Below are 25,476 nucleotides of genomic sequence, written 5' to 3'. Positions count from 1 at the left end.
CACCTTAAATAGTAGGGCAGATGCTATTTGGTAAGGGTGACAGATCGCCACCCCAAATCTCAGACCTCACTGACCTATTAGGTAAGGCAGAGACAAATGTCCTTCACGATGTTCCCGCCGTTATTATACAGATTCCTCCACTTAGAGATCTTATCAGAGGTCCAAACAGCGATTTGGCAGCTCTAGACGCCAGCAACCCTCAGGGTCTCGTGTCAACACAACCTCCAAGAAATCACAATGATACCAGTTTGTCTGCAACTCTCCTGCACATTGGCAATAGACTGTCATCACTGTGGAGGGAGTGGGAGCAAATTTCCTCAGACTGCCGCTTAGGTTCTAGATCTTGTGAGAGGGTCACAAGATCGAGTTTTATTGCCCTCTTTGAGATCTGTTTATTGGCTGGACAGCCGGAAGAAGAGGCCAAGGCTTGAGCAGTGCTAAGGTTATTGGACATTCAAGCTATAGACCAGTTCCCAAAGAAGAATTGGGCTCTGACAGATACTCCTTATATCTCATAGTGCCCGAGAAAAGGTACCGAAGATTGGAGACCGATCCTAGACCTAAAGTCTGGCAGCACTGAGAGTACTGCCCTTCCACATTGAAGACGGTTCAATCTGTCATTGCAGCGGTGGATCTGGGGGAATTCCTAGCCTCCCTAGATCTGATGAAGACATACTTTCATATTCTCATTTTCTTGGACCACAGGAAATACTTGAGATTTCATGTCCTTCAATAACATTTTCATGCTTTTTGGTTTGGCAATGACCCCAAGCATCTTCACGAAGGTGGTGGTCACAGCTCACCTCTGCAGGATGGGAATATAGATACAACCATACATGTAACACAGTAACATAGTAACATAGTAGATGACGGAAGATAAAGACCCTAATGGTCTATCCAGTCTGCCCAACCTGATTCAATTTAAATTTTTTCTTCTTAGCTATTTCTGGGCAAAAATCCAAAACTCTACCCAGTACTGTGCTTGGGTTCCAACTGCCGAAATCTCGAAGCCCTCTCTAGCCCATCCTCCCCTAAACGGCCATATATAGAAACAGACCATGCAAGTCTGCCCAGTACTGGCCTGCATTTTTGTTTAAAATACTGTGTTTTAGGTGGTATAGAGCCTATATTTCTGGTGCCTATGGCTCAGGGTGACTAAAGTAGGGAAAATCCTGTTATAAATCCTGTGTTTTAGGGTAGCACTGATAGAACCTGCATTTTTGTTTAAAATATTCCTTTCTCTGGAAAAGCCATTTTCCTTTCTCTGGAAAAGATTTTGTTCTACGTTAATACCCTTCAAGTATTTGAACATCTGAATCATATCTCCCCTGTCCCTCCTTTCCTCTAGGGTATACATATTTATTCCAGGACAAGCAGGCAGGTATTCTCACTAGTGGGTGATGTCATCAGACAGAGCCCCGGTACGGACGTCTCACAAGCACGTGTTGCTTGTAGAAACTTAAAAGTTTCTAGATGCCCGCACCGCGCATGCGCCGGTGCCTTCCCGCCCGGAGATCCGGGCGTGTCTCCTCAGTTCTTTTCTTTCCGCGGAGCTGAGAAGTTCAACTTCATCATGCGCTAGCTGAATTCAGTTAAATTTGCCTTCCTTGTCCGCGTTTTCGCTTTCTTTTAATTACAGTTAACAGTACATTTCTTTTTCAGTTAAAAAAAAAAAAAAAAAAGAAGATTATTTCCTCCGGCGGGTCGAACGGGCCGGCCACGTGGCTCAGGCCCACAGGCTTCGACCTCGCGGCGGAGATTTTCCGGCCTATGTCCCGGCCAATCACCGGGTTTAAAAAGTGCAGCAAGTGCCAACGCGCGATTTCACTCACGGACCCTCACCGGCGCTGTTTGCAGTGTTTGGGTCCGAAATCGTGCAGGCCTTGCTCTACCCTTACGGCACGCTCATTCAAACGGCGTTGCCTATTGTGGGAATCGATGTTCAAGATGGACGCAGCTAAGGATCCTTCAGCCTCCACTTCATCTGATACCTCCCCGGTTCGGGCGAAACCGGTATCGACCCCTCCTGCATCGAGTGTGGTGAAACCGGCATCGTTCATCCCGACAACATCCACGAGCTCGACGTCAGTGCCTGCCCCGGTCTCCTCGGTTCAGGTACCTCTTCCTTCCACAGTACCACCAGTGGTCATCAAAGTGCCGAAAGCTACTAAGCAGAAGCACTCGACCTCGAAGGAGCGCGATGACCGTGCAGGAGGACCCCCTTTCGGTGCGGATCCCTCCTTATCGGCTTCGCTACGGTCCATGCTGGAAGCTCAATTCGTTGAGCTCATGCAGACCATCGGACCCGGGCTCATCGCTGCCATACAGGGTGACCTCCCGGTACCGGTCCAAAGGGGCGGTCCGCCCCCTCCCCCTCCTCCACACCGTTCGACCTCGAAAACCGACGAGGACGAACGGGGGAGGGCGGCGATGCCCATGCGGCAAGCCTCGCTTACCGATATGCCGCCATTAGAGCCCATTACGCCTCCGCGCCAACATGGGACCAGACCTCCGATCGATACTCAAAGCCCTGGGCATAGTCAGGAAGAGTTCTTCCGTACTCCTTACCAGACTTGGGTAGCATCGCAAGAATCCGCATCGCAACCCCAGTTGCGATCCACCGCTTCCAGCCCTATCCACCACTTGGGGGCCTCGGGAGACCATGTGATGCACAGACGATCCCGATCCCCGTCCCGCCACCGAGACGGGCACCGATCAAGACACTCATCCTGGCACTCTTCACGCCATTCGGAGGTGTCACCGCAGAAAAAACTGCAACGTATGGGATACTCCTCATCAGAGGTGTCCCCTCCGGAGGGACCGGAGTACGAGGAGACACCCGTACCCGATTCTCCTTGCCACTCCCCGATGTCCATGGATCCGGAGGCCTCTTCCTCCTCCAGCCCGTCCCACAGACCGACGCTGGCGGATCAATTGTCTTTCTCATCATTCCTCCGACAAATGGCGGATGATCTGGATGTGACCCTTGACACGGGCTCCCGATACTCCAAAGAGTATCTGGACACCATGCATTTACCTAACCCTCCAACGGAGTCGCTTCGGCTCCCCCTGCATAAATTGCTGGATCAGACCTTCATGCAGTGTTTCGAAACACCGTACTCCATACCGGCGATTCCCAGCAAACTCGATGCTCGATACCGCATCGTGCACCATAAAGGGTTTGAGGGCCCTCAACTCTCCCACCAATCCCTACTGGTCGAGTCCTCTCTTAAACGCTCTCATCCCTCTCAGGTCTACGCCTCTGTACCGCCGGGCCGAGAGGGGAGAACGATGGACAAATTTGGTAGAAAATTCTATCAAAACTCCATGATGGCGTCACGGGTGCTGAACTACAATTTCTTTTTCTCTTCCTATCTGGAGTTCTTCTTGCCGGTGCTCCGCAAGTTCACTCCGTTCATAGACACCCAAGCTCGATTCGAGTTCGAGGAAGTGGTAGCCTCCCTCTCCCAATTACGCCTCCAGCTGATGCAATCCTCCTTCGATGCATTCGAACTCTCGGCACGTGCTGCCGCAAGCGCGGTAGCCATGCGTCGCCTGGCATGGCTCCGTACAATCGATATGGATCCCAACCTCCAGGACAGACTCGCCAACGTACCATGTGCGGGAGCTGACCTGTTCGATGAGTCTATCGAAACTGTTACCAAGAAGCTGTCGGATCACGAAAAATCTTTTCAATCCATCCTGCGGCCCAAACCCAAACCTCAACAGTCTCGACCTTCCAGGCCACCCCTGATTTACCAGCGGCGTTACATGCCCAGACAAACGCCTGCTGCGAGACAACCTGCGAAGAGACAACCTCCCCAGAAGTCTCAGCAAAAACCTCAGCCACCGGCTGCACCTAAGGCTCCCCAGCCCTTTTGACTCCCCTCCTGGGAGCATAACCGACACCGTTCTGCACCCCTCAGCCTCTCCCATAGGGGGCCGCCTCCATCTTTTTTACCATCGATGGGAGGCCATAACCACGGACCTATGGGTCCTTACCATCATAAGAGAAGGATTCTCTCTTCACTTCCATCGGGTCCCCCCGGACCATCCTCCAAGAGAGTATCCTTCAAGCTCGACACAGACCGCCCTTCTTCTTCAGGAAGTCCAAACCTTACTTCAGCTTCGGGCTGTCGAACCGGTCCCGTCAGACCAATTGAACCGAGGGTTTTACTCCCGGTACTTCCTCGTCCCGAAGAAAACGGGCGACCTGCGACCCATTTTAGACCTTCGGGCCCTCAACAAGTTTCTGGTCAAAGAGAAGTTTCGCATGTTGACTTTGGCTTCTCTATACCCCCTCCTCGAGCAGAACGACTGGTTATGCTCCCTGGATCTCAAGGAGGCCTACATTCCCATCCCCATTCACCCGGCCTCCCGAAAGTTCCTCAGATTTCGGGTGGGAAATCTGCACCTACAGTATCGAGTGCTACCATTCGGCCTCTCTTCGTCCCCCAGAGTCTTCACAAAGTGCCTGGTGGTAGTGGCCGCGGCACTCCGAGACAGGGGTCTACAGGTGTTCCCATACCTCGACGACTGGCTCATCAAGGCCCCGTCAGCCCCAGAGGTCACTTCGGCGGTCTTGGCTACAACCTACTTCCTCCAGAATTTGGGCTTCGAGATCAACTTTTCCAAGTCTCATCTACAACCCACCCAGTCCCTCCCCTTCATCGGAGCGGTCCTGGACACCACTCGACTCCGAGCATTCCTGCCTCTGCAACGCATGGAGTCTCTTCTTCATCTCTGCCAGTCGGTGTCTACTCACCAAACCCTACCGGCGAGACAACTGATGGTGCTCCTGGGCCATATGGCCTCCACAGTACATGTGACACCCTTTGCCAGACTCCATCTCAGGATCCCCCAGTGGACCCTGGCATCACAGTGGAATCAGACGTCCGATCCACTAACCAAACACATCTTAGTCACACCTGCTCTTCGGCAGTCTCTACTTTGGTGGATGACCTCTTCGAATCTATCCAGAGGTTTGCTGTTGCACTCTCCCCCCCATCAGAAAGTTCTCACAACCGATTCGTCGAACTATGCATGGGGGGCCCACCTGGATGGTCTCCGCACCCAAGGATTCTGGACCAGTGCGGAAAGACTACATCAAATCAATCTACTGGAGCTCAGAGCCATCTTCAATGCGCTCCAAGCTTTCCAACACCTACTTCACAACATGGTGATCCTCATTCGCACAGACAATCAGGCCGCCATGTATTATATCAACAAGCAAGGAGGCACGGGCTCGGCCCTCCTTTGCCAGGAAGCTCTACGAGTCTGGGACTGGGCGGTGCGCCACAACGCCTTCCTCAGAGCTGTCTACATTCAGGGGGAGAACAACGTCTTAGCAGACAAACTAAGTCGTCTGCTACAACCGCACGAATGGACTCTCCATTCCAGCCCCCTTCACCAAATCTTCACACAGTGGGGGACGCCTCAGATAGACCTCTTTGCGGCTCCCCACAACTCCAAACTGCCTCAGTTTTGCTCCAGGATCTACACTCCTCATCGCCTCGAGGCAGATGCTTTTCTACTGAACTGGGGGAAACGATTTCTATATGCGTTCCCACCATTCCCGCTGATCCAGAAGACTCTGGTCAAGCTGAAACTCGAACAGGCCACCATGATTCTAATAGCTCCTCGGTGGCCCAGACAACCTTGGTTCTCCCTCCTACTTCAACTCAGCAGCAGGGAACAGTACCACTTCCAGTGTTTCCTTCACTACTTACTCAACATCAAGGATCACTGCTTCATCCCAACCTGCAGTCTCTCCACCTGACAGCTTGGTTCCTCTCAACGTAACCCCTCACCAATTCTCACAAGAAGTGAGGGAGGTCTTGGAAGCTTCCAGGAAGCCCGCCACTCGACAATGCTACTCCCAGAAATGGACTAGATTCTCCTCATGGTGTGTTTCTAAATCAAAGGAACCTCAGCGAGCTTCCTTATCCTCCGTGCTGGACTATCTCCTACACCTATCTCAATCTGGGCTCAAGTCTACATCCATACGAGTCCACCTGAGCGCTATTGCGGCGTTCCACCAGCCCCTACAAGGGAAACCCCTCTCGGCCCATCCGGTGGTCGCCAGATTTATGAAAGGACTCTTCCATGTTAACCCTCCTCTCAAACCACCCCCAGTAGTTTGGGACCTCAATGTAGTCCTTTCCCGTCTCATGAAGCCCCCATTTGAACCACTCAACAGGGCCCCTCTTAAGTATCTCACCTGGAAAGTGCTTTTTCTTGTAGCCCTTACGTCCGCTCGCAGAGTCAGCGAACTCCAGGCATTGATGGCGGATCCACCATTCACAGTATTCCATCATGACAAGGTGGTCCTCCGCACTCACCCGAAATTCCTGCCTAAGGTGGTCTCCGAATTTCATCTCAACCAATCCATTGTACTTCCAGTATTCTTCCCTAAGCCCCATTCTCACCACGGAGAATCGGCCCTTCACACTCTAGACTGTAAACGTGCTTTGGCTTTCTACCTGGATCGCACCAAGCCACACAGAACCACTCCTCAACTTTTTGTCTCCTTCGATCCTAATAAGTTGGGAAGACCCGTATCAAAGCGCACCATCTCCAATTGGATGGCGGCTTGTATCTCTTTCTGCTATGCCCAGGCTGGATTATCACTTCCTTGTAAGGTCACAGCCCATAAGGTCAGAGCAATGGCAGCCTCAGTAGCATTCCTCAGATCAACACCAATCGAGGAAATTTGTAAGGCTGCCACCTGGTCCTCGGTTCACACATTCACCTCACATTATTGTCTGGATACTCTCTCCAGACGGGATGGACAGTTTGGCCAAACAGTATTGAAAAATTTATTCTCTTAAGTCGCCAACTCCCCCTCCATCCCACTGAGGTTAGCTTGGAGGTCACCCACTAGTGAGAATACCTGCCTGCTTGTCCTGGGATAAAGCAATGTTACTTACCGTAACAGTTGTTATCCAGGGACAGCAGGCAGCTATTCTCACGTCCCACCCACCTCCCCTGGGTTGGCTTCTCAGGCTAGCTACCTGAACTGAGGAGACACGCCCGGATCTCCGGGCGGGAAGGCACCGGCGCATGCGCGGTGCGGGCATCTAGAAACTTTTAAGTTTCTACAAGCAACACGTGCTTGTGAGACGTCCGTACCGGGGCTCTGTCTGATGACATCACCCACTAGTGAGAATAGCTGCCTGCTGTCCCTGGATAACAACTGTTACGGTAAGTAACATTGCTTTAGGGCTTCCAGTCTCTCCTCATATGTCTTCTGGCGCAAGCCTCCTATCATTTTCGTCGCCCTCCTCTGGACCGCTTCAAATCTTCTTACGTCCTTCGCTAGATACAGTCTCCAAAACTGAACACCCCAAGTGAACTGAACACCCCAAGTGGGGCCTTACCACCTGTACAGGGGCATCAACACCTTCTTCCTTCTACTGGCTATGCCTCTCTTTATACAGCCCAGCATCCTTCTGGCAGCAGCCACCGCCTTGTCAAACTGTTTTTTCGCCTTTAGATCTTCGGACATGGATGATTGACTGATCAGAATGCCATCAAGGCTGGAGGCCAAGCAGGCTGTGTGACAAGTTATGGATCTCCTATAGGATCTGGGCTGGATTGTCAATTTCAAGAAGTCATTTGGAGCTGAATAAGTTCCTGGAGTATCTGGGGGTCTACTTCGATGACAGCGAAAGGCCTCATCTTTCTTCCTGAGCCACGCAGATAGGCTCCAGAAGCAGATTTTGGATCGATGTTTAAAGCCTGGCATTACCGTCAGCTGCTGGGATCAATGACGGCCACCCTGGAGGTAGTTCCCTGAGCAAGAGAACGTGTGTTCTGCTCTCCAGGTGGTCCACACAGAGGCATTCCTTACATCGCAGCTTGCATTGGTGGCTCCAAGAGGAACGCCTTATTGAAGGGCTTACACCTCTGAAATTCCTCATGGGTAACCCTAATGACCAATGCCAACCAGTTTGACTGGGGAGCCCATTGAGATGGTCATCCAGTACAGGATCAATTACATTACATTACATTACATTAGGGATTTCTATTCCGCCATTACCTTGCAGTTCAAGGCGGATTACAAAAGGTTAATTTAAATAAAAAACAGAGTTACAATGATTAGCTAGAGAGGTAAGTTGTAGATCTTTTAAACATTTAACGGGTTGTTGAGGGTGAGGTGGTTTGTAAAAGAATTAATAGGTGGTCATAGTGGAGGTTCTTTTGTTATTATTAGTGCAGTGATGGGTAGATCAGATGTCAGTTTTAGAGTTACAAAGAGGTCGTGATGTTATTGCTGCTTCAGGAATTTCTTGAAAAGTGTGGTTTTTATTTCTTTTCTGAACGTCTTATAGTCTGGGGTGGTCATCAGAAGGTTGGAGATCTGGTTGTCCAGCCTTGCGGCTTGAGTGGCTAGGAGGCCGTCGTGTAGTTTTGTCCTTTTTACATCCTTGATTGGGGGTGGTATGAATGGGGAGTGCGTTTTTCTATGTCTGGTAGTGGGTGCTTGGATGACGCGATTGTTCAAGTATGCGGGGCTGTCTCCGTGTAGGGTTTTAAATAATATGCAGTAGAATTTGAATTGGATTCTTTCTTGGATTGGGAGCCAATGTGAGTTGATGAAGGCTTCAGTGATGTGGTCATGTTTTCTCAATGAGTAGATGAGTCTCAAAGCTGTGTTTTGGATTGTTTGGAGTTGTCTAATTGTGGTTGCAGGGCAAGGAAGGAGGAGGATGTTACAGTAGTCCAATATACCTAGTATTAGGGATTGTACTATGAGTTGGAATTGTGTTCTTTCAAAGAATTTTCGGACTTGTCTCAGATTTCTCATGATTGCGAATGATTTCTGAATTGTTTTATTTATTTGCGGTTGCATAGTGCAGCATCTGTCTATGGTCATGCCAAGCAGTTTTATGGTGGTTTGGATGGGATACTTGATTGCGTTTATCTCTAAGTTGGTTGTGGTTTGGACCTTGTCATTTTCGAGAAGGATGAATTTGGTTTTGTCTTGGTTGAGTTTAATGGACCCTCCCGCAGATGAAGTGGTTTATAAATTACATAGAACTGGGCCATTTGCACTGAGGACATTGGAACAGTACCTGGAAGGAAAGGCAGTCCAAGTGTTCTCCGACAGGATGTGAACAGACAGGATGGCAGCTCAAATGTTGCTCTAGTGGGTGAAAGGCCATCTTCAGGCACTCTCAGCAGCCCATGTAGCAGGAGTGGAAAACATGCTATCCAATTTTCTCAGCTGGCATATTCTAGACCTAGGGGAGTAGTCTCTGTCCCAAGAGCATTCAGCCTCATTGTGCAATGCTGGGGAAGACCAGAGATGCACCTGATGGCATCAGCCAAGAACACAAAGGCAAATGTTTTTATAGCCAATGGAGTGAATCGAGAAATGCAGGGTTGGACGCATTGGTTCAACCTTGGCTGTGTTTCCCCTGTGGCCTAAGATGCATCTCAGGTTAAGCCTTTCATGGTACGAATTCTTGTAATCTTGGCATTCCTTCAAGTCAAATTAGAAAAGGGCCTAGCAGTGGCTTCTCTCAAGGTCCAGTTGGCGGGCCTCTCATTCTTCTAGGATCGAGGGGGAAAACAGTCCCTGATGTGATCCGTTCTTGAAGGCAGCGTTCAAATTGTGACATCCCTTATGCCGGCCTTTTCCATCCTGGAATATTAATATCATTCTGAATGGCCTGTCTAAACCTTCATAAGAACCTTTCCATGAGGCATCTCTTCTGGACCTAATGGTGAAGACGGTATTCCTGGTGGCAATAGTCTCTGTGAGATGGATATTGGAATTGCAAGTTCCTCCTTGCAGAGAGCCCTTCTCAGATCTCAGAGGCTGGGATTTCTCTGCGCACGTGTGACAGGGTGAAGTTCCTATCACAGGCCAGCAGATGGAGCCTGAGCAGTGGAGAGTGTGGAGCTAATTTGCAAAGCCTGCTGGGAGCTGTCCACTAATTCTGAGGGAACAGTGGTGCTGAAAAGGACAGGTTTAGAGCAGAAAGCTAGGCAAATCAGAAGCTACTTCAGGAGCCAATTGATCCTCAAGGGGAGGAATGCTGGTCTCTGACCAAATCCTTGGTAAGCCTGTTAGACTGGTTTGCTTGGTAGAGCTTGGGGTGACCAGGGGGGTTCCCCAAGCTTGATGTCCAGCAGGAGACAGGTGGATGTGTGAGACTAGGGGAGTGAGTGACAGGAGAGTCCTCACAAAGAGCAGCTTGGAAGGAGTCCTCAGTGCGTGCATCCAGGAAAAGACGATTGAGTGACCATGAGAGAGTCTGGGAGAAGGAGTAGCCAGAGGGCCCCGATGAGCCAGAAGTCCAGGGAGGGGCTTAGGCTTAATGACTGGTAGAGGGACCGGTGAAAAAGTATCCAGGACTCGTGGAGATCCGAGAGACCAGAGATTGTAGGGACTGTTGGTAGGCCCACAAGAAGAGCCAGAAGAGTGAAGGTCCAAGGCTGAGAGGTTCTGGTAAGCAACCAGTGGAGGAACTGGTGGCGATCGGTGGAGAGACTGGTAATGGCAACGGAAGCTGCCAGAGGAGCCCAGGGAAACAGCCTGACAGACCTGGGAGAAGGTTGGCTAAAGGTGACTGGCGAGCAACCAACGGAAGTACCGGCAAGGCCAGTGGCGACCAATAGAGAGACCACTGGAAGCTGCTGGAAGACCTGAAGGGCCAGTGAAGGGTTGGGAGAAGACCAGAAGACTATGAAGTCCACGGAGGACCCAGGGAAGACCCAGAGGCAAGTGAGGGTCAGGGAATGCCCAGAGATGACTGGGAGGGTCTGGAGGAACCTGGTTGGGAGTTTTAGGAATGTATGAATGAACTGTATTTATATTAACTGTTGTGTTTGTTCCAGCAGTGCCTGGGGACAGATGTGTGATGAATGTTGACCGCTCAGCCTGTTACAAGATGACAGCATGGTACCTTCTCTCCTACCGAAAGTTGTGTCAGCTTTTCGTATCAACCAAGAGATTTGTTTACCCACTTTTTATCTTATGGGATGAGATACAGCAGAGACTAGATGTGCAAAGAGTTCTACCCCATTACCTGGAAAGGACAAATGGGTCTCACCTTTCTGACCATATTTTTGTGCTTACAAGTCATAGAAACATAGAAATAGACGGCAGATAAGGGCCACGGCCCATCCAGTCTGCCCACCCTAATGTCCCTCCCCTACCTTTGCCCTGTGAATAGATCCCAAGTGTCGATCCCATTTGGCCTTAAAATCAGGCACGCTGCTGGCCTCAATCACCTGCAGTGGATCAACCACCCTTTCAGTGAAAAAGAACTTCCTGGTGTCACCTTGTAGTTTCCCGCCCCTGATTTTCCACGGATGTCCTCTTGTTGTCGTGGGGCCCCTGAAAAAGAAGATATCTTCCTCCGCCTCGATGCGGCCCGTAAAATACTTGAACGTCCAGATTAGGACGATACTGGATAAGATACTGAAGTCAGTCCAGATTAGGACGACCAGTTTCCAAGGCTTCAATCACCAGATGGATATGCATGGTAATTTTGTCAGCCTGTTTCTGTCAAAGCTCATTCGACTGTAAGTGTGACATTTTCATAGGCAGTGTCCCAGGCAGTTCTGCCCAAAGAGATCTATAGAGCAGCTACTTGGTCTACTCTCCATATCTTTACAAAGTTCTACAGAGTGGGCATGCTGGCTCAAGAGGACACTACTTTTGGGTCCTCAATCTTGCGGGCAGGCTCATCTGTCCCTCCCTAGATGTCTGGCACTGCTTTGGTACATCACCTATATATGTCCTGTGTATATGTAACAGAATGAAAGATTAGGTTGTTACCTGGATAGTCTTGTTTCTGCAATTCACCTGCTTTCTGCCTTGGTCTGGAACTGGAGTTCTTCTGTCAGTTGGATGAACATACTAATAAAGTACTGAATTATTGAGCTTTGAAGTTCTGTATGTATTAGTGATACTTGCATACTGCAGATTGTTTCATTGATACAATGTTGCAAGTCCATGAGTGCAGAACAGAAATGTATATTATTTCTGGGAAAGTTCCCCATGTCTCTCCTCTTTTCTTTTATTACAGTGGAGATCGATTGCATTGGTACAAACTGAAGAGGGAGCTATACTCCACTGGTGAAAGATGTGATTGAAACCCTTCTGCAAGTGGTTTGCGAGCATGGATTTATCACCTAATATACATTTACATTATATATATATATATATTTATTTATTTACAATATACATTTATATTAACAGAAATAAGATTATCTAAGTAAGAGCCTAATCTTTCATTTATGTCAATTATGGCCTATTATTGTTAATACGTACTAATTCAGTTCATTATTAAATTATGTGTGCATCAGACCTGCATGCACAAATTTGCACACTAGTTGCAAATTTGGATGCATAGCTTTATTGTTATGCGGATAGCTACCAAAAATCCAGCACAAATTCTGAATCTAGCTGCATGACCTCTTCCGCAGGATCTGTCTGTTGCTAAAAGCACAAAAATAGTTACAGACTTTATTGAACCTGATATCTGATTCTAGTGAAGAGAAAGAAAGAATGGCTGCATTATTGATGTGCCTATTAGTGCAAAAGGATTGCTATCTCTGTAGGCATTCCAATAAAATCCCAGGTCTCTGAAACATTGAGCAAAGGAACAGGGGAAACAGTCAGATTTCTGCTGATCTAAAAGCAGATATCGTAAGAAAATAATATTATAGGGGAACATTCAGCATAGCAATCTAAAACCAGACTTTATGCCATGAAGCCCAGTATCCTGACTTCAATCTTAGCTAACTTGAGTCAGCAGAATTTATGTAGGAGGAGGTTAAGTAGAGCTCTGAGGTGTCCATAGCGGGCAGGTTTATTATTACTGTGTGCAACTTTTGACCTTTGCAGTCCGTACTTTGATGACAGTCATTACGTTTCAGGCAGCAAATGGAAGTGGTAGGTATATTAATTAAAAGCCTGTTGACATCAATCGCAGGAAAGCATGTTCATTGTGATATTAAAGTGATCTTGCTAATATAGAAACTACTAAGTCAGGATGGTGTAGAGAAAAATTGAAGGGGGCTTCCTTGAGGAAGCCGTAAGGCGAAACATGTTGGAGTGACATGGAATACAGTTTACAGCTAAGTTAACGTTAAAATATATATATACAGTAAAACCTTGGATTGCAAGTGTTTTGCAAGACAAGCAAAACATTTTTTTAAATTTTAACTTAATATACAAGCAATGTCTTGCAATAAAAGTACATACAGTATATACACATCACAACTGGGCCGATAGTTCTTCTGTCTCTGACACTGCAAGAGTGTAGTGACTGTTCTAAATGAGCGAGGTCTTGAGTACTTATAGTATTTTGTATTAAAGTTTTTGGGTTGTGGAACGAATCTTCCGAGTTTCCATTATTTCCTATGGGGAAATTATCTTTGATATACAAGTGCTTTGGATTACAAGCATGCTTCTGGAACAAATTATGCTCACAAACCAAGGTTTGACTGTATATTTTTTTTACATGATTAAGCACTTTGAATAAGGTCACTAAATAACCCAGAGCACTATTTTAGAAAGTAAAAAATGTTGGCAGATCTAGTGACGATGTGCGTGTGTGTTTCTCAATGGGACTAAAACAGTGCGCCTGTAGAAAGCACTTATGAAAATCTAGCTAAAAATAAAAATGAGAATTGTGCATGTTATTACTGTCTGATTAGAATTGAATTAACTTTCTCTCATTCTTTTTGGGAGTGTATTAAAAATATTAGGGCAATATTTACAGACACTGTAGAACAATTGATACTTGGCATACGCAGTACTTATCAGGGAATGTCCGGGGAGGGATTTTGATGTGTCGGAAGGTGTGTCTCCTGGCTTGTAAATGTATATTACAGTTGTGGACTTCTCTGACCCACCATCTTTTTGGAAATGGAGGACTCAAATCCACATGTTGGTTACTTGGGGAGGTGCCTGAGGTGGAAGGCAATGTCAAGCGACGACAACTTTTGTTTCTTTGAACTCACGTGGATGCAATCTGCTTTTGAATATGTTCTATTAGAGAAGTTTCAAGTTTATTCAAGTTTCAAGTTTATTTAAAATATTTGATATAATCGCATTATCCAAATCCAATGCGATTTACAAAATTAAAAATAGAAAAAATAAAAAATTTCCAACAAACAGGACATTAAATTATGACGTAAAAACACTGATGAAGAGGAGGGGGAAAGAATGGATTAAATACAGTTCGAAAATAAATAAAAAGGAAGGGTAAGGAAACAAAAGGTTGGGGAACGGTACCCACTTAATTTCTACTTAACAGTGTTCCAGGGAACGAGATAGTGTGATTATGAAAAGGGTCAGTTAAAGGCGTCCTTAAACAGCCAGCTTTTTAGTAGGCCTTTAAATTTAGTAGGTAATTTTTCTTCTCTTTGTTATTGATTCCTTACTTTTGAAAAAGTGATTGGGTGTGGGTGTGTGTAGATGATTTGTTTCTGGGGATCTTAAGCATCCAGGTTCTCAGATGAGCTCCGATTTGGGAGTTTCATAAGATTCCTTTCCCACCTGTGAGAGAGGAGATTGGGAGGGGGCGGAGGGTAGAGGGCGGTTAATGTAATGATTGCTTGCTGGTTCCTGCTCTTTATAGGAATTTAATTTTTTCTGTTCTTGCATATCACATATGTATGGTTTCCTACTTGTGTTACTTGCAATCTTTGATAAAATTGTTTGAATAAAAATATCTCCATCATATTTCCTCTCACCTGCCTTTCTTCTAAAGTAATAAGTTATTGTGACTAAGTTTAGCAACTATTAAATGGGATGCCAACACCCAGTATAGATATCATGAATCCCTCTCCAGGGCTCAATAACTCATTGCCCTTAAGCTTTATGTTCCAAATTCACCAACAGGTCCAATAATCAATTTCATTTTCCTATTTTTATCAAAATTATCAAATTTCATCCACATTCTAAAATAATTTAACGTGGTCAGTACTCATCTTAATGAACGCTCATCTTGAGACAGTCTTAGGGCCCAACATGCATATCAGAGCAGTATGCTAAGGAAATTCTTCTTTACAGAGAGTGGTAGATGCATGGAACGGCCTCCTAGTTGAGATGATATTGTCTTGCTTTCTTGAATTCAAATACAAACACATAGGATCTGACATACCATGTTAGTTTACTGAATACATAAACGATTGACTTATTCTGCGAGAGGAATTACCATGTTTCTAATATGCTATTATTTGATGTCTCTATTGCAGCCAACGAGCGAGGATGACCTGTGCCCTATTTGTTATGCACATCCCATTTCAGCAGTATTCAAACCATGCGCTCACAAATCCTGCAAGTAAGGGACTTCAGTTCTCTTTCCTTCCCCATGAAGTAACACAGTGTGATAGAAATTGGCCCCATCAATAACGAGTCTCGGCATTCTATCGGCTTTTGAGCAGAAGAGATCTAACAGCCATCAGGATGCATGCTTAATCTTGAAAGTGGGCTCAATGTCTGCTGTAATCAGAGCGTAACAATGCATTTTTCTTCTTTGTGAGTTGTACATGCATGACAGTTGCGTGCTATCACATGCTGAAGCCCTATTTTGCTTTGCTCCCACCAGATAGCTTTTGCCCACTCAAACACAGTTGGCAAAAGTGACATGAAACTCGGTTAGTGCCTTAGCTTCTGGACGAGGTTCGTTTTGATGTTTCTCATGCCTGAAACTGTGTTTTCTGCTTTTAGGGCTTGTATCAATCAGCACCTGATGAACAACAAAGACTGCTTTTTCTGCAAAGCCACTATCACTGGCGTAGAAGATTATGAAAAGCCGACAATGTGCTAATTTCTGTTCCAGAACCCTGGGATGATGGTGTCAGTCTTACCTCTGTCCCTGGCAGGAAGAGGGAGGCAGTGATTAGTGTATTCCACTAATACTTTTTCATCCATCCCTAGAGCAAAAGCCCCCGTCCCTTGTAGACATCTTCATGGGAGGATCAAGTTATTAGCAACAACCTGCACTGCTTGAGTGGTTTTAATGATCAGTTTTAACATGTAAACATTTTGGTTTTAATTCACTGGATGGGGTTCTCCAGAACGCATCTGTGTAATGCTCAGATGGGCTCATACTGGGCTGTAGCTCACCTGAGACAGCCCAGTATGGGCCATACCATGTTGAGCTCACTTCATCATTTGGTTTCCACAACACATTAATCCTTGATAGCAAAATGCCTCGACTCCTGTCATCTGCATGCTGAGGTTAGATTCACGTGAGAAGATTGAAAGTTCTCTGTAGGGAATGTTTATTTTGCCTGGAATGTTTAATTTGGATGATGTATGCCACTTTGGGGACATTCTGGAATAGCAAATTATAAATAAAACTGCTAGATTTTGATGCTGTTGACATATTTTCAGATCTCAGCAAGAAAAGAACTTGCCGTTTTCATTGCTCCCAAGGGATCTGAAATCCAAATGTTTTTATTAGTCACAATCTGAAATGTTGCTTGGACCTGGGCATATTCCAGACAGCGCCATAGGAACTCACGTTGGATGTGGGTTTTATGTGTGCTAGAAGATAGTGATGGGTTATCCAGAAGCTTTATGTATTCTAATATTTCTTTCTTTTCTTACCTTGGGTGCGGCAGCTTTCCAGACTCTTGCTATTCTTAACACTGCAGAGTCAATGGACAAGGCTGAGATCACTTCTTGTCCCAGAACTGCCTCCAGACTGTGAACTCATTTTTTTCCCCTTTTTTTGCAAAACAGGCTACACAGTGTGCAATGCATGATTTATAACACAAAAATATTGTGTTATATAAAGGTTTTTTGTTTTAAGGTTTCAGTGGCCCACCTTGTACTAAAGGATCAAGCCATATTGTCAGATCTGAGGGTGTCGCAAAGGTCATCCAAGTGCACTGGTTTGGATATTGTTTTTCTCAGAACCTTCCCCTCTAACAGGCTGATACTCAGAACTCCTGTGCTGTTCCCTACAGAGCAGAAAAATAACATACTCAGCACTAATAACATGTAAATTATATGCATGCTGTTAGTGTTGAGCATTGGGGAGTAACATTCCTGCTGCACACACAAAAGAGCTGTGCAATAAGCAAAGCTCCTGTTCGCATGCCCAGTCAAATTGAGGAGCAAGGAGTCCAGTGCATTTCCAAGGGAGAAGAGGTACCAGTGACTTACTATTACTATTTATCATTTCTATACCGTACGCAGCGCTGTACATTTAACATGCAATAGATGGTCCCTGCTCAGAAGAGCTTACAATCTAATTTGGACAGACAGGACATAGAGGGTTGGGGAGTCTATTGCAGAAAGAGTGGACATAGGTAGCGTGGTGAGTGGGAGTCAGAAGTTGAAGGCAGTCTGTTCCAGACATATGGTGCAGCAAGATAGAAGGGAGTTAGTAGAGGAGAAGGGTACAGCTAAGAGGGACTTACCCAATGAATGGAGTTCACAGGAGGGAGCATATTGGGGGGTTAAAGGGTGAATGCACTTGTAAGTCAGTAACAGGAGTTTGGGGAGGGGTAATGTGATTATGGCGGTGCTGGCAGAATACAAGTGCAGAAGACTTGAGAGAAGCAATTTGCAGTAGTCTAAGTGAAAGTGAAAGTTTTGGTAGTGTGCTTGGAAAGGAGTGGTTGGATTATGGTAATATGATAGAGAAAGAGGCGACAGGCTTTAGCGTTTTGTTGGATCTTAGCAGAGGAGAGAGAGGAGTCAAAGATGACCCTGAGGTTCTGAGCTGACAGGAAGGAGGAGAGTGTTGTCCGCAGAATAGAGAATAGGGGGTGGTGGGTTTAGGCAAAAAGATAAGGAGCTTGGTCTTAGACATTGACAGGCAGGGCCGTTTGAAAAAGGGTGGGGAGTCATGTTTAGTTTGTGTTGCAGAATCAGCAGATCGAGTACAATGTTAATATAATGTGAGTAGTTATTCTTTGTTATGTATTTTTAGTTTTATGTTAGAAAATAAGTAATAGAAATCTGTATTGTATTGATTCCAGAGAGCCCACTGCCTCTGAATCCTTGACGCAGCAGGAGCCTGTTGTAGCCCCACGAAACGCAGGCTGCGTCGGACTGAATAAATGCTCTGGCAGCATCTAAAATGCATAAGTGAAATACTAATATAGCCTAAAGCAGTAAATGATAGTATCTGGAGAAAAGTTTTGTTTGGAAAGTGACTGTGCAAGGCAACTTGTGGGAATAATTGTGTGTTAATTACACCACCTGAGATAATTGCAGTTTTTTATAAAAATAAATTTTTCTTGTAGAAAAAGATTAGATTTAAATGAAATGAATAATATAACATTAAATAAAATGAAGTATTTTATTATATGGAACTCAGGTGAACATGAGCTTTTGAACTTCGGTTCCAAAAAAGATAAACTCAGCTCAACTCACATGGTATTTTGGTATATAATACTTAGAACCACAAATTTTTGATTGGTGTGGAGAGGTAGCATAGAGATAATATTGAAAGCCATGGAAGATTAGTGCACCAAAAGAGTGGGTATAAATGGAGAAAAGGAGATGGCCCAAGCCAGAGCCTTGAGGTACATCAATTGACAGTAGGATAGCAGAACTCTGGAATCCAGCGAGGACAGTGTATCAACAGTATCAAAAGCAACAGATCGAGAAAGATGAAGATAGAATAGAGGCCTTGGACATTAGAGACTTTAGCAAGGGCAGTTTCCATGGAATGGAATGGACAAAAGTCTGATTGAAGTGGGTCAAGAATAGCTTGAGATGAAAGGAAGATGATAAGAGGCAGATGGGGGCGATAGAGGGGGATTTGAGGTCTAGTGAGGGGTTTTTGAGGAGAGGTGTGACTGATATATTTGAAGTCATCAGGAACAATTACATTAGAGAGTGATAGGTTGAGGATGTAATGACAGTGGGAGACATAGCACTGAGTAAGTGGGTGGGAATCAGATCAGAGTAGGTAGTGGGTTTGGAGGAGATATGTGCAGTCTCCTCTTCAGTAATTTCAGAAAAGGTGGCAAGGGTTGAAGGAAGGTTGGCAGAGTAGACTGCTGGAAGGGGAGGGGGAAGGTGACGACACTTTCAATAGAGAGTTTAGTGTGCCAAAGAGACAGTGAGGGTTAGATCAAAGAGAGTTCATTAAATGGGCATAATATTCGTTTGACAAGCAAGAGGGGCAGACTGGAAAGATGTCAGCAGGAATTTGAAGTGTATGAAGTCAGCACATGTGTGGGATTTAAGCAGACATTCAGCAGATCAGGCACAGGAATGTAGGTAGATGTTGGGGGTCAGCCACGGCTGGGCTTTGGCATAACTTACGGGATGTGAAATGGGAGGAGCAAAAGTATCTAGAGCAGAAGAGAGAGGACGGCGACTTGTGTGACATTAGTTGAAGGGAAGGATGAGACAGTGGTGGAAAGTATCAGGGTCAATAGCCTGAAGGTTTCTAAACGTTTAGGTAGTGAAGGGGGAAGGGCGGGTGATCAGTTGTAAAGGTTAACAGATGGTCAGAGAGGGGAAGAGCTGAGATGTAGAATTTGGTGGTAGAGCAGTTGGAAGAGAGGACAAGGTCAATGCAGTGGCCATTCTAGTGTGTAGGGATGGTGGAGCACAGTTGAAGATTGTATGAGGATGGTAGAGAGAGAAACCTGGAAGTATAGGAGTCAGAGGGATCAGTGGTATGGATGTTGAAGTCACCAAGGATGAGGGAAGGATATGAGGGTTCAAGAAAGGAGAACGAGGAGTCAATGCGAAAAGAAGAGAGGGACTTATCAGGGATTCAGTAAATAACTGCTACTCAGAGGGGTAGAGGAGTGAATAGACGGAGCAAAATTCAAAGGAGGGAGAGCAGTGAGATTAAGGCAGAAGAAGGGGTTGATATCTACAAGATAGCGAGACTTACAGCTCAACACTACCTCCACGATTAACCGGGTGAGGTGTATGTGAGAAAAGGTATCCTCCATGACACAGGGCAGCAACTGAAGCAGAGTGGGGCAAATCCAGGTTTCAGTCAGTGCTAGCAGAAAGAGGTCATGAATAAAGGTAAGTTTGTTGGAAACAGAGTGGGAAAGCTACAGGGTGTATGAGAAAGGCAGAGAAGGGGGGAGGAGAGGAACAGAACTAAGATTGATTACAATGTGATGTGACCTACATGAATAGGGCGAGGGCTGCCTGGGATGACCAGGACTGGAATTGATGTTTCTGGCAGTGAATAAGGGTAAGTGTGGGTGAGGTATGGGGAGAGTTGTGCCGTGGTCAAGATACATACAGGTAGAGTTGAGATGGCTGAATGAGAGGGAAAAAGTGTTGAAGTTCTAGGGCTGGGAAAGGGGGTGGATAACAAAAGGGAGAGCGAGTGGTGTTGTAGTGGGGAGAAATTGGAGAAAGTCAGTATTAGGAGGGGAAGTTGGTGCACAGGAGTCATGGGGGAAGAAGTGGGCACTAGGCACCTCCTTAGTGGAGAATGAAATTTATCCTGGATATGGGAGACTTTTGTAGGCCCAGATTGGTGATACAAGTCAGATTTGTCAAGTTTCAAGTTTAAGTTTCAAGTTTAATATTTATTTGTTTAATCGCCTTTTCAATATTCAAGGCGATTTACATATTAATAAAGTTACACAATAAAATAGTTAAAAACTGACAAGACTGGACAATAACTATACGAACTGGGAACAAGAGGAAGGACGGGAAAGAAGTTACAATGTAATTAAGCAAGGTGGGGAACCAATTAGGGAAAACACAAAAAGGATGGGATAAAAATAGTTGAAAATATGAAGACTAGAGAAATAGAAGTAAATGAAAGTGAATAATGGTAAAAAGAAAACTATAAATCAGATGACAAATGCGTCATTAAATAAAAAAGTTTTCAGTTTGATTTTAAATTTGTCTAAATTAAGTTCCTCACGTAAATAGATGGGAAGAGAATTCCAAGTTTGGGGAGCCGTTACTGAGAAAATATACTGACGGCGAGTATTTATTGTTTTTAATGATGGAATCATTAATAAATGCTGTTGGTCTGATCTTAGAGTTCTATTGGAAGAATAAGGAATTAGTAGTCTATGGATGAAGGCCGGAGTTTTAAACAGAAGAGATTTAAATGTGAGCAGACAAAGTTTGTAAGTTATTCTGTGAGCTACTGGAAGCCAGTGAGCTTCCTTAAGAAGAGGAGTTATGTGGTCGAATTTTTTAGCTTTTGTGATAAGTCGGATAGCTGTATTCTGAATAATCTGAAGACGTCTGATTTCTTTTTGTGATATACCGTTAAATAAAGCGTTACAGTAGTCTAATTTAGAAATTACAAGGGAATGGATGAGAATTTTCAAAGAGTCATTATTGAATAGCTGGGAAATGGAACGTATCTGTCTCAGTCTAAAAAAAGAAGATTTAATAACACTACTGATGTGATCGTGAAAAGTAAGTTTATAGTCCAGAATTACACCAAGAATTTTGGTTTTTTGTACTACTTGTAAAGGGAGTCCATTGATAGAGATTGGCGAAATAAGAGTAGGGTTATCTTTCCAAGGGAAAAGCAGTATGTTAGATTTGTTGATGTTCAAAGCTAAACGATTATTGATTAACCAGTCGTGGATTTGTTCAAGTTTTGTGTTAATTTGGGCTATGGCAGAAGGGTTGTCAGGATTAATAGGGTGGAGAAGCTGTATATCGTCAGCGTAAGCAAAAGTGTTGAAACCAATTGATTGACATAAAGTCAGCAAAGGAGCAAGAAATATGTTGAATAAGAGAGGGGAAAGTATAGAACCTTGAGGAACACCGTACGATGTGGAAAGAGTATCAGAAATTGTATTATTGAAATAAACAGATGAGGAGCGGTTTGAAAAGTAAGATTTGAACCAGGATAGTACCTGATCTGTAATACCTATTGTTTGGAGTCTATTTATTAGTAGATCATGATCGATTGTGTCGAAAGCTGACGATAGGTCAAGAGAGACTAGAAGAACTGATTGGTGGTGGTCAAGGAAATAATGAATAGAGGTGGTCATACCTATTAAGGAGTGTTCTGTGGAATGGTATTGCCTGAAGCCAGTCTGATTAGGATGAAGAATGTTGGTTTTTTCGATAAAATCGGAGATTTGGTTATAGACTACTTTCTCCGTTAACTTGGATAAGAAAGGGATGTTGGCTATGGGTCTATAATTAGTACAATCCTCAGTGCTTATTTTGTGATTTTTTGGAATGGGATGAATAATTGAATGTTTCCAATCCTTTGGCATAATGCCTTGTTTTAAACTTTCACTGACTAAAGTATGTATTATTGGACCAAAAATATTGAAAAATCGTTTTAGAAGAAAAGGAGGAATTGAATCGGTTTGTGAACCTTTTATGTTAATGGTTTTAATGATAGATTCTATTTCAGTAAGACTTGGAATATTAAAAGAAGAACATTTAGAAGAAAATGAGATAAGATCTTGTGATGAGTGAACTGATTTGGAAATGGAGTTAATAGTGAAAGAGGAACGAATCTCTTCGATTTTCTTTTGAAAGTATGAGGCAAGTTCATGGGCTGTGAGGTTAGTCTTTATAGCTGGTGTTTTCCGTTTGTCAGAGTAGAAAATTGAATTTAATATTCGATATAAAGTAGCAGAATTTGGAGCTTTTTTGATTAGACCAGAGTAGAATTTTGTTTTGGCTAGGTTTATTTTTGTTTTATAGAATTTAGAATGGTTTTTGAATAATTCATAATTGGAATTTGATTTATTTTTTCTCCATTTGCGTTCGAGTGATCTTAATTGTCTTTTTATAAGGGAAAGTTCAGCTGTAAACCATGGGTTAAAAGTTTTCTTAGCCGGTAAGATTTTGGTTTGTTGGGGTGCAATTTTATCAAGTAGACTAAGGGTATTTTTTGACCAAAGTTGAATAGAATCATCTAAAGAAATAGATGAAAAATCGAAAAAGTTAGTTGAAATTTCAGCCAGTATTATTTCTGAAGATAGGTTATTGTAATCTCTAAATTTAATTATTTTTTGTTTGAGGTGTTGGGGGTTAGTATGATTGGATTTATATGAAACTGATAACAGATAGTGATCTGACCAAGGAACTGCTAAGCAAAAGTTGAAGGAATAGTTAGTTATTGATGAGGAGGGAATGAGAAACATATCAAGAGTATGTCCTAGTTGATGCGTAGGTTCAAATATTAGAGGATTTAAATCAAGGTGTTTGATGTGCGAAAGAATAGTATTGGTATGGTTGTTGTTAGGGTCATCAAAATGAATGTTAAAATCTCCTAAAATTAGCGGGTTAGTGGTGGAAGAACCAAAATCAAAAAGAAGTGATTGCAATTCAGATAAATTTTCGTTATTGATTGGAGGAGGCAAGTAAATAAGTAAGGCGTCTTGTTTTGGCTTAGTTTGAACGGAAAATTGTAAGAATTCAATAGATGTATTTGGAGTAGAATAGTCAATGTCTTTTATTAATGATCTTCGAGAAATTATGGCTAGTCCACCGCCGCGTTTGTTGCGGCGATGGTTGAAAAAGTAAGTATATCCCGGAGGACAAATGTAAGAGAGATAAGCTTCGTCTCCGTCATTTAACCAGGTCTCAGTGAGACATAATACATCAAATGAATGCAGAATAATTAAGTCTTTCAGTAAGTGGTGTTTTGATTTAACTGAGCGAACGTTAATTAAACCTATATTGAGCGGCGAACTATTAAGAGCAGATAGAGGTAAAATAGGGGCAGAATTGATGGAAGAATTTGAGGTTAAAGGGATATCAATTAGTTCGTGAAGACGTGGAGTGGCAAATATTTTTACAGGTTTGAGAGGTCTTTGACCCCATAAGGTAGGAATGGGGAAATTTTGGCTAACCATAGTGGCACAGAGTAAATTAGAGGATAAAGAGTGAGTAAAGTATTTGGAAATCAAAATTGGCGAAACTGCACAGAAGAAGTGGTTTGTAGGAGACTTTACTAAATAAACAGTATTAATGGAGTCAGATGGTGAAAAAGAAGGGACAAGGTAATATTTAGAGGTAAAAGTAGCGCACAAAGGAGCGCATTAAGGAGCAAGAACTGCTCCTTAAGCGCGCTCCTTTGGCGTGCGCCGCAAAGTGCTGAAATTTAAATGACATGTACCGGAAGGGGGAGGAGTCCTCAGTTTTTGTGAGAGATAGTGGTGGCTAGTCTTATAAGATGAAGGTGTGAAACGTTTAAATGATAAGTGCGCCTTTGCAATTACATTTGAAACTCAGTGCAAGGATTAAGACCCTGAGATTTCAGACGAAGTCTGGTCTGAGAGCAACATCCTTCTGCATTGTTAAATGTGTTTGATAATACCGCCGGGAATCAGTGTATGTTTTGGGACTTGGCAGCTTGGTGTACCAAGGATTTCCCCCTGTTGAGTTTTTGAAAAGTAGATTGACAACAAATGCGAACTCTCTCTGGTATGTCTGAGTGCTATGTGTAAGGTAAGGGTAAAAGTAAATTGCTCGTGTAATGAAGTCCTTTTTAAATCTTGTCACAATCATTTTCCCGACCTGGCAAGTTCTTTTCCTGTCCCTGCCCTATTCCTGCAAGCTCTGTCCTCATTTGAATAAGCCTCAAACACTTTAAAACTGTAATTGTTCAAGGCTTGTGTGGGTAGGACAGAGACGGTGACAAAACTTGTGGGGATGGGACGGGGAAATTGAGTTCCGATGGGGAAATATTTGTCCCCATGTCATTCTCTACTGTGGAGACAATTAACAGAAAACCAGGTTTGCATTTAAAGATTACAAGAAAACGTGTGTAGATTTTCATATACATTTTCAGAGTGTAGAAAACACAAAAGAGAAAAAGAAAATGTAAATGAACTTCCCCCATTTTTTGTGTGTGTGATCTTGCCTGAGGTTCGAACAGCAAAACCAGAGGCTCCCAGTGAGAGGGTCAGAGAGAAGTAGTGAGCTTGTCACCCTTTAGGAGCTGGCTAAAAACGGCCAACTTCCAGCCCCCCCTGTTCCCTAGAAACCCAACGCCAGCAGAAAGGGCAGATTTGGTTTGTGTCCTGTCTATCTAATGGCGTCAACTTTATTTGCACTAAGCTCTGGCACGCATGCTACCTCCTGAACAACTTGTGAAGCCCAACATTGGTGCTAGTCCCGTTAGCCCAGGGGTGTCAAAATCCCTCCTGGAGGGCTGCAATCCAATCAGTTTTTCAGGATTTCCCCAGTGAATATGCATATGCTAATAGATCTCAGGCATATTCATTGGGGAAATCCTGAACACCCTCGAGGAGGGACTTTGACGCCCCTGCTCTAGCCCAGTGTTGGCTGGAACCTGCAATGTTTAGAACGTAAGACTCCCTAAAGTTGATAGGTTTATGCATCTGATTTAATATAGATGCCCTTATCAATGGATAGTCCATGCTATTCAGAATCCCCAGGATAATGCAGACGCACAGCTTCTATGTAATATTTCTCCATTGCATCCACTTAGGTGCATGATAACCTGCATTTAAAAAAATATTTGGCCTTGGCTTTCTTTTGACTAGTGAAATATCAGCTGTGGGTCTCTCTCCCGGCTCATCCTCTAGTCCTTC

General features: G+C 44.3%; 1 protein-coding gene across 4 annotated transcripts in view; it reads left to right on the top strand.

The window, feature by feature from the left end:
* Window positions 1–16,529, top strand: part of RNF123 (ring finger protein 123) — a 363,039-nt gene extending 346,510 nt beyond the window's left edge. For all 4 annotated transcript variants that reach the window (XM_033926520.1, XM_033926519.1, XM_033926522.1 and 1 more), the window contains exons 38-39: window positions 15,226–15,311; window positions 15,701–16,529. In XM_033926520.1, coding sequence (XP_033782411.1) covers window positions 15,226–15,311; window positions 15,701–15,800 — 186 coding nt within the window. In that variant the 3' untranslated portion in view covers window positions 15,801–16,529. The remainder of the gene's footprint in view (window positions 1–15,225; window positions 15,312–15,700) is intronic.
* Window positions 16,530–25,476: the final 8,947 nt, after the last annotated feature.

This window comes from Geotrypetes seraphini, chromosome 17 (assembly GCF_902459505.1).
Source record: "Geotrypetes seraphini chromosome 17, aGeoSer1.1, whole genome shotgun sequence".
NCBI classification, from domain to species: Eukaryota; Metazoa; Chordata; class Amphibia; order Gymnophiona; family Dermophiidae; genus Geotrypetes; species Geotrypetes seraphini.
This window is presented reverse-complemented; position numbering and strand designations above follow the sequence as displayed.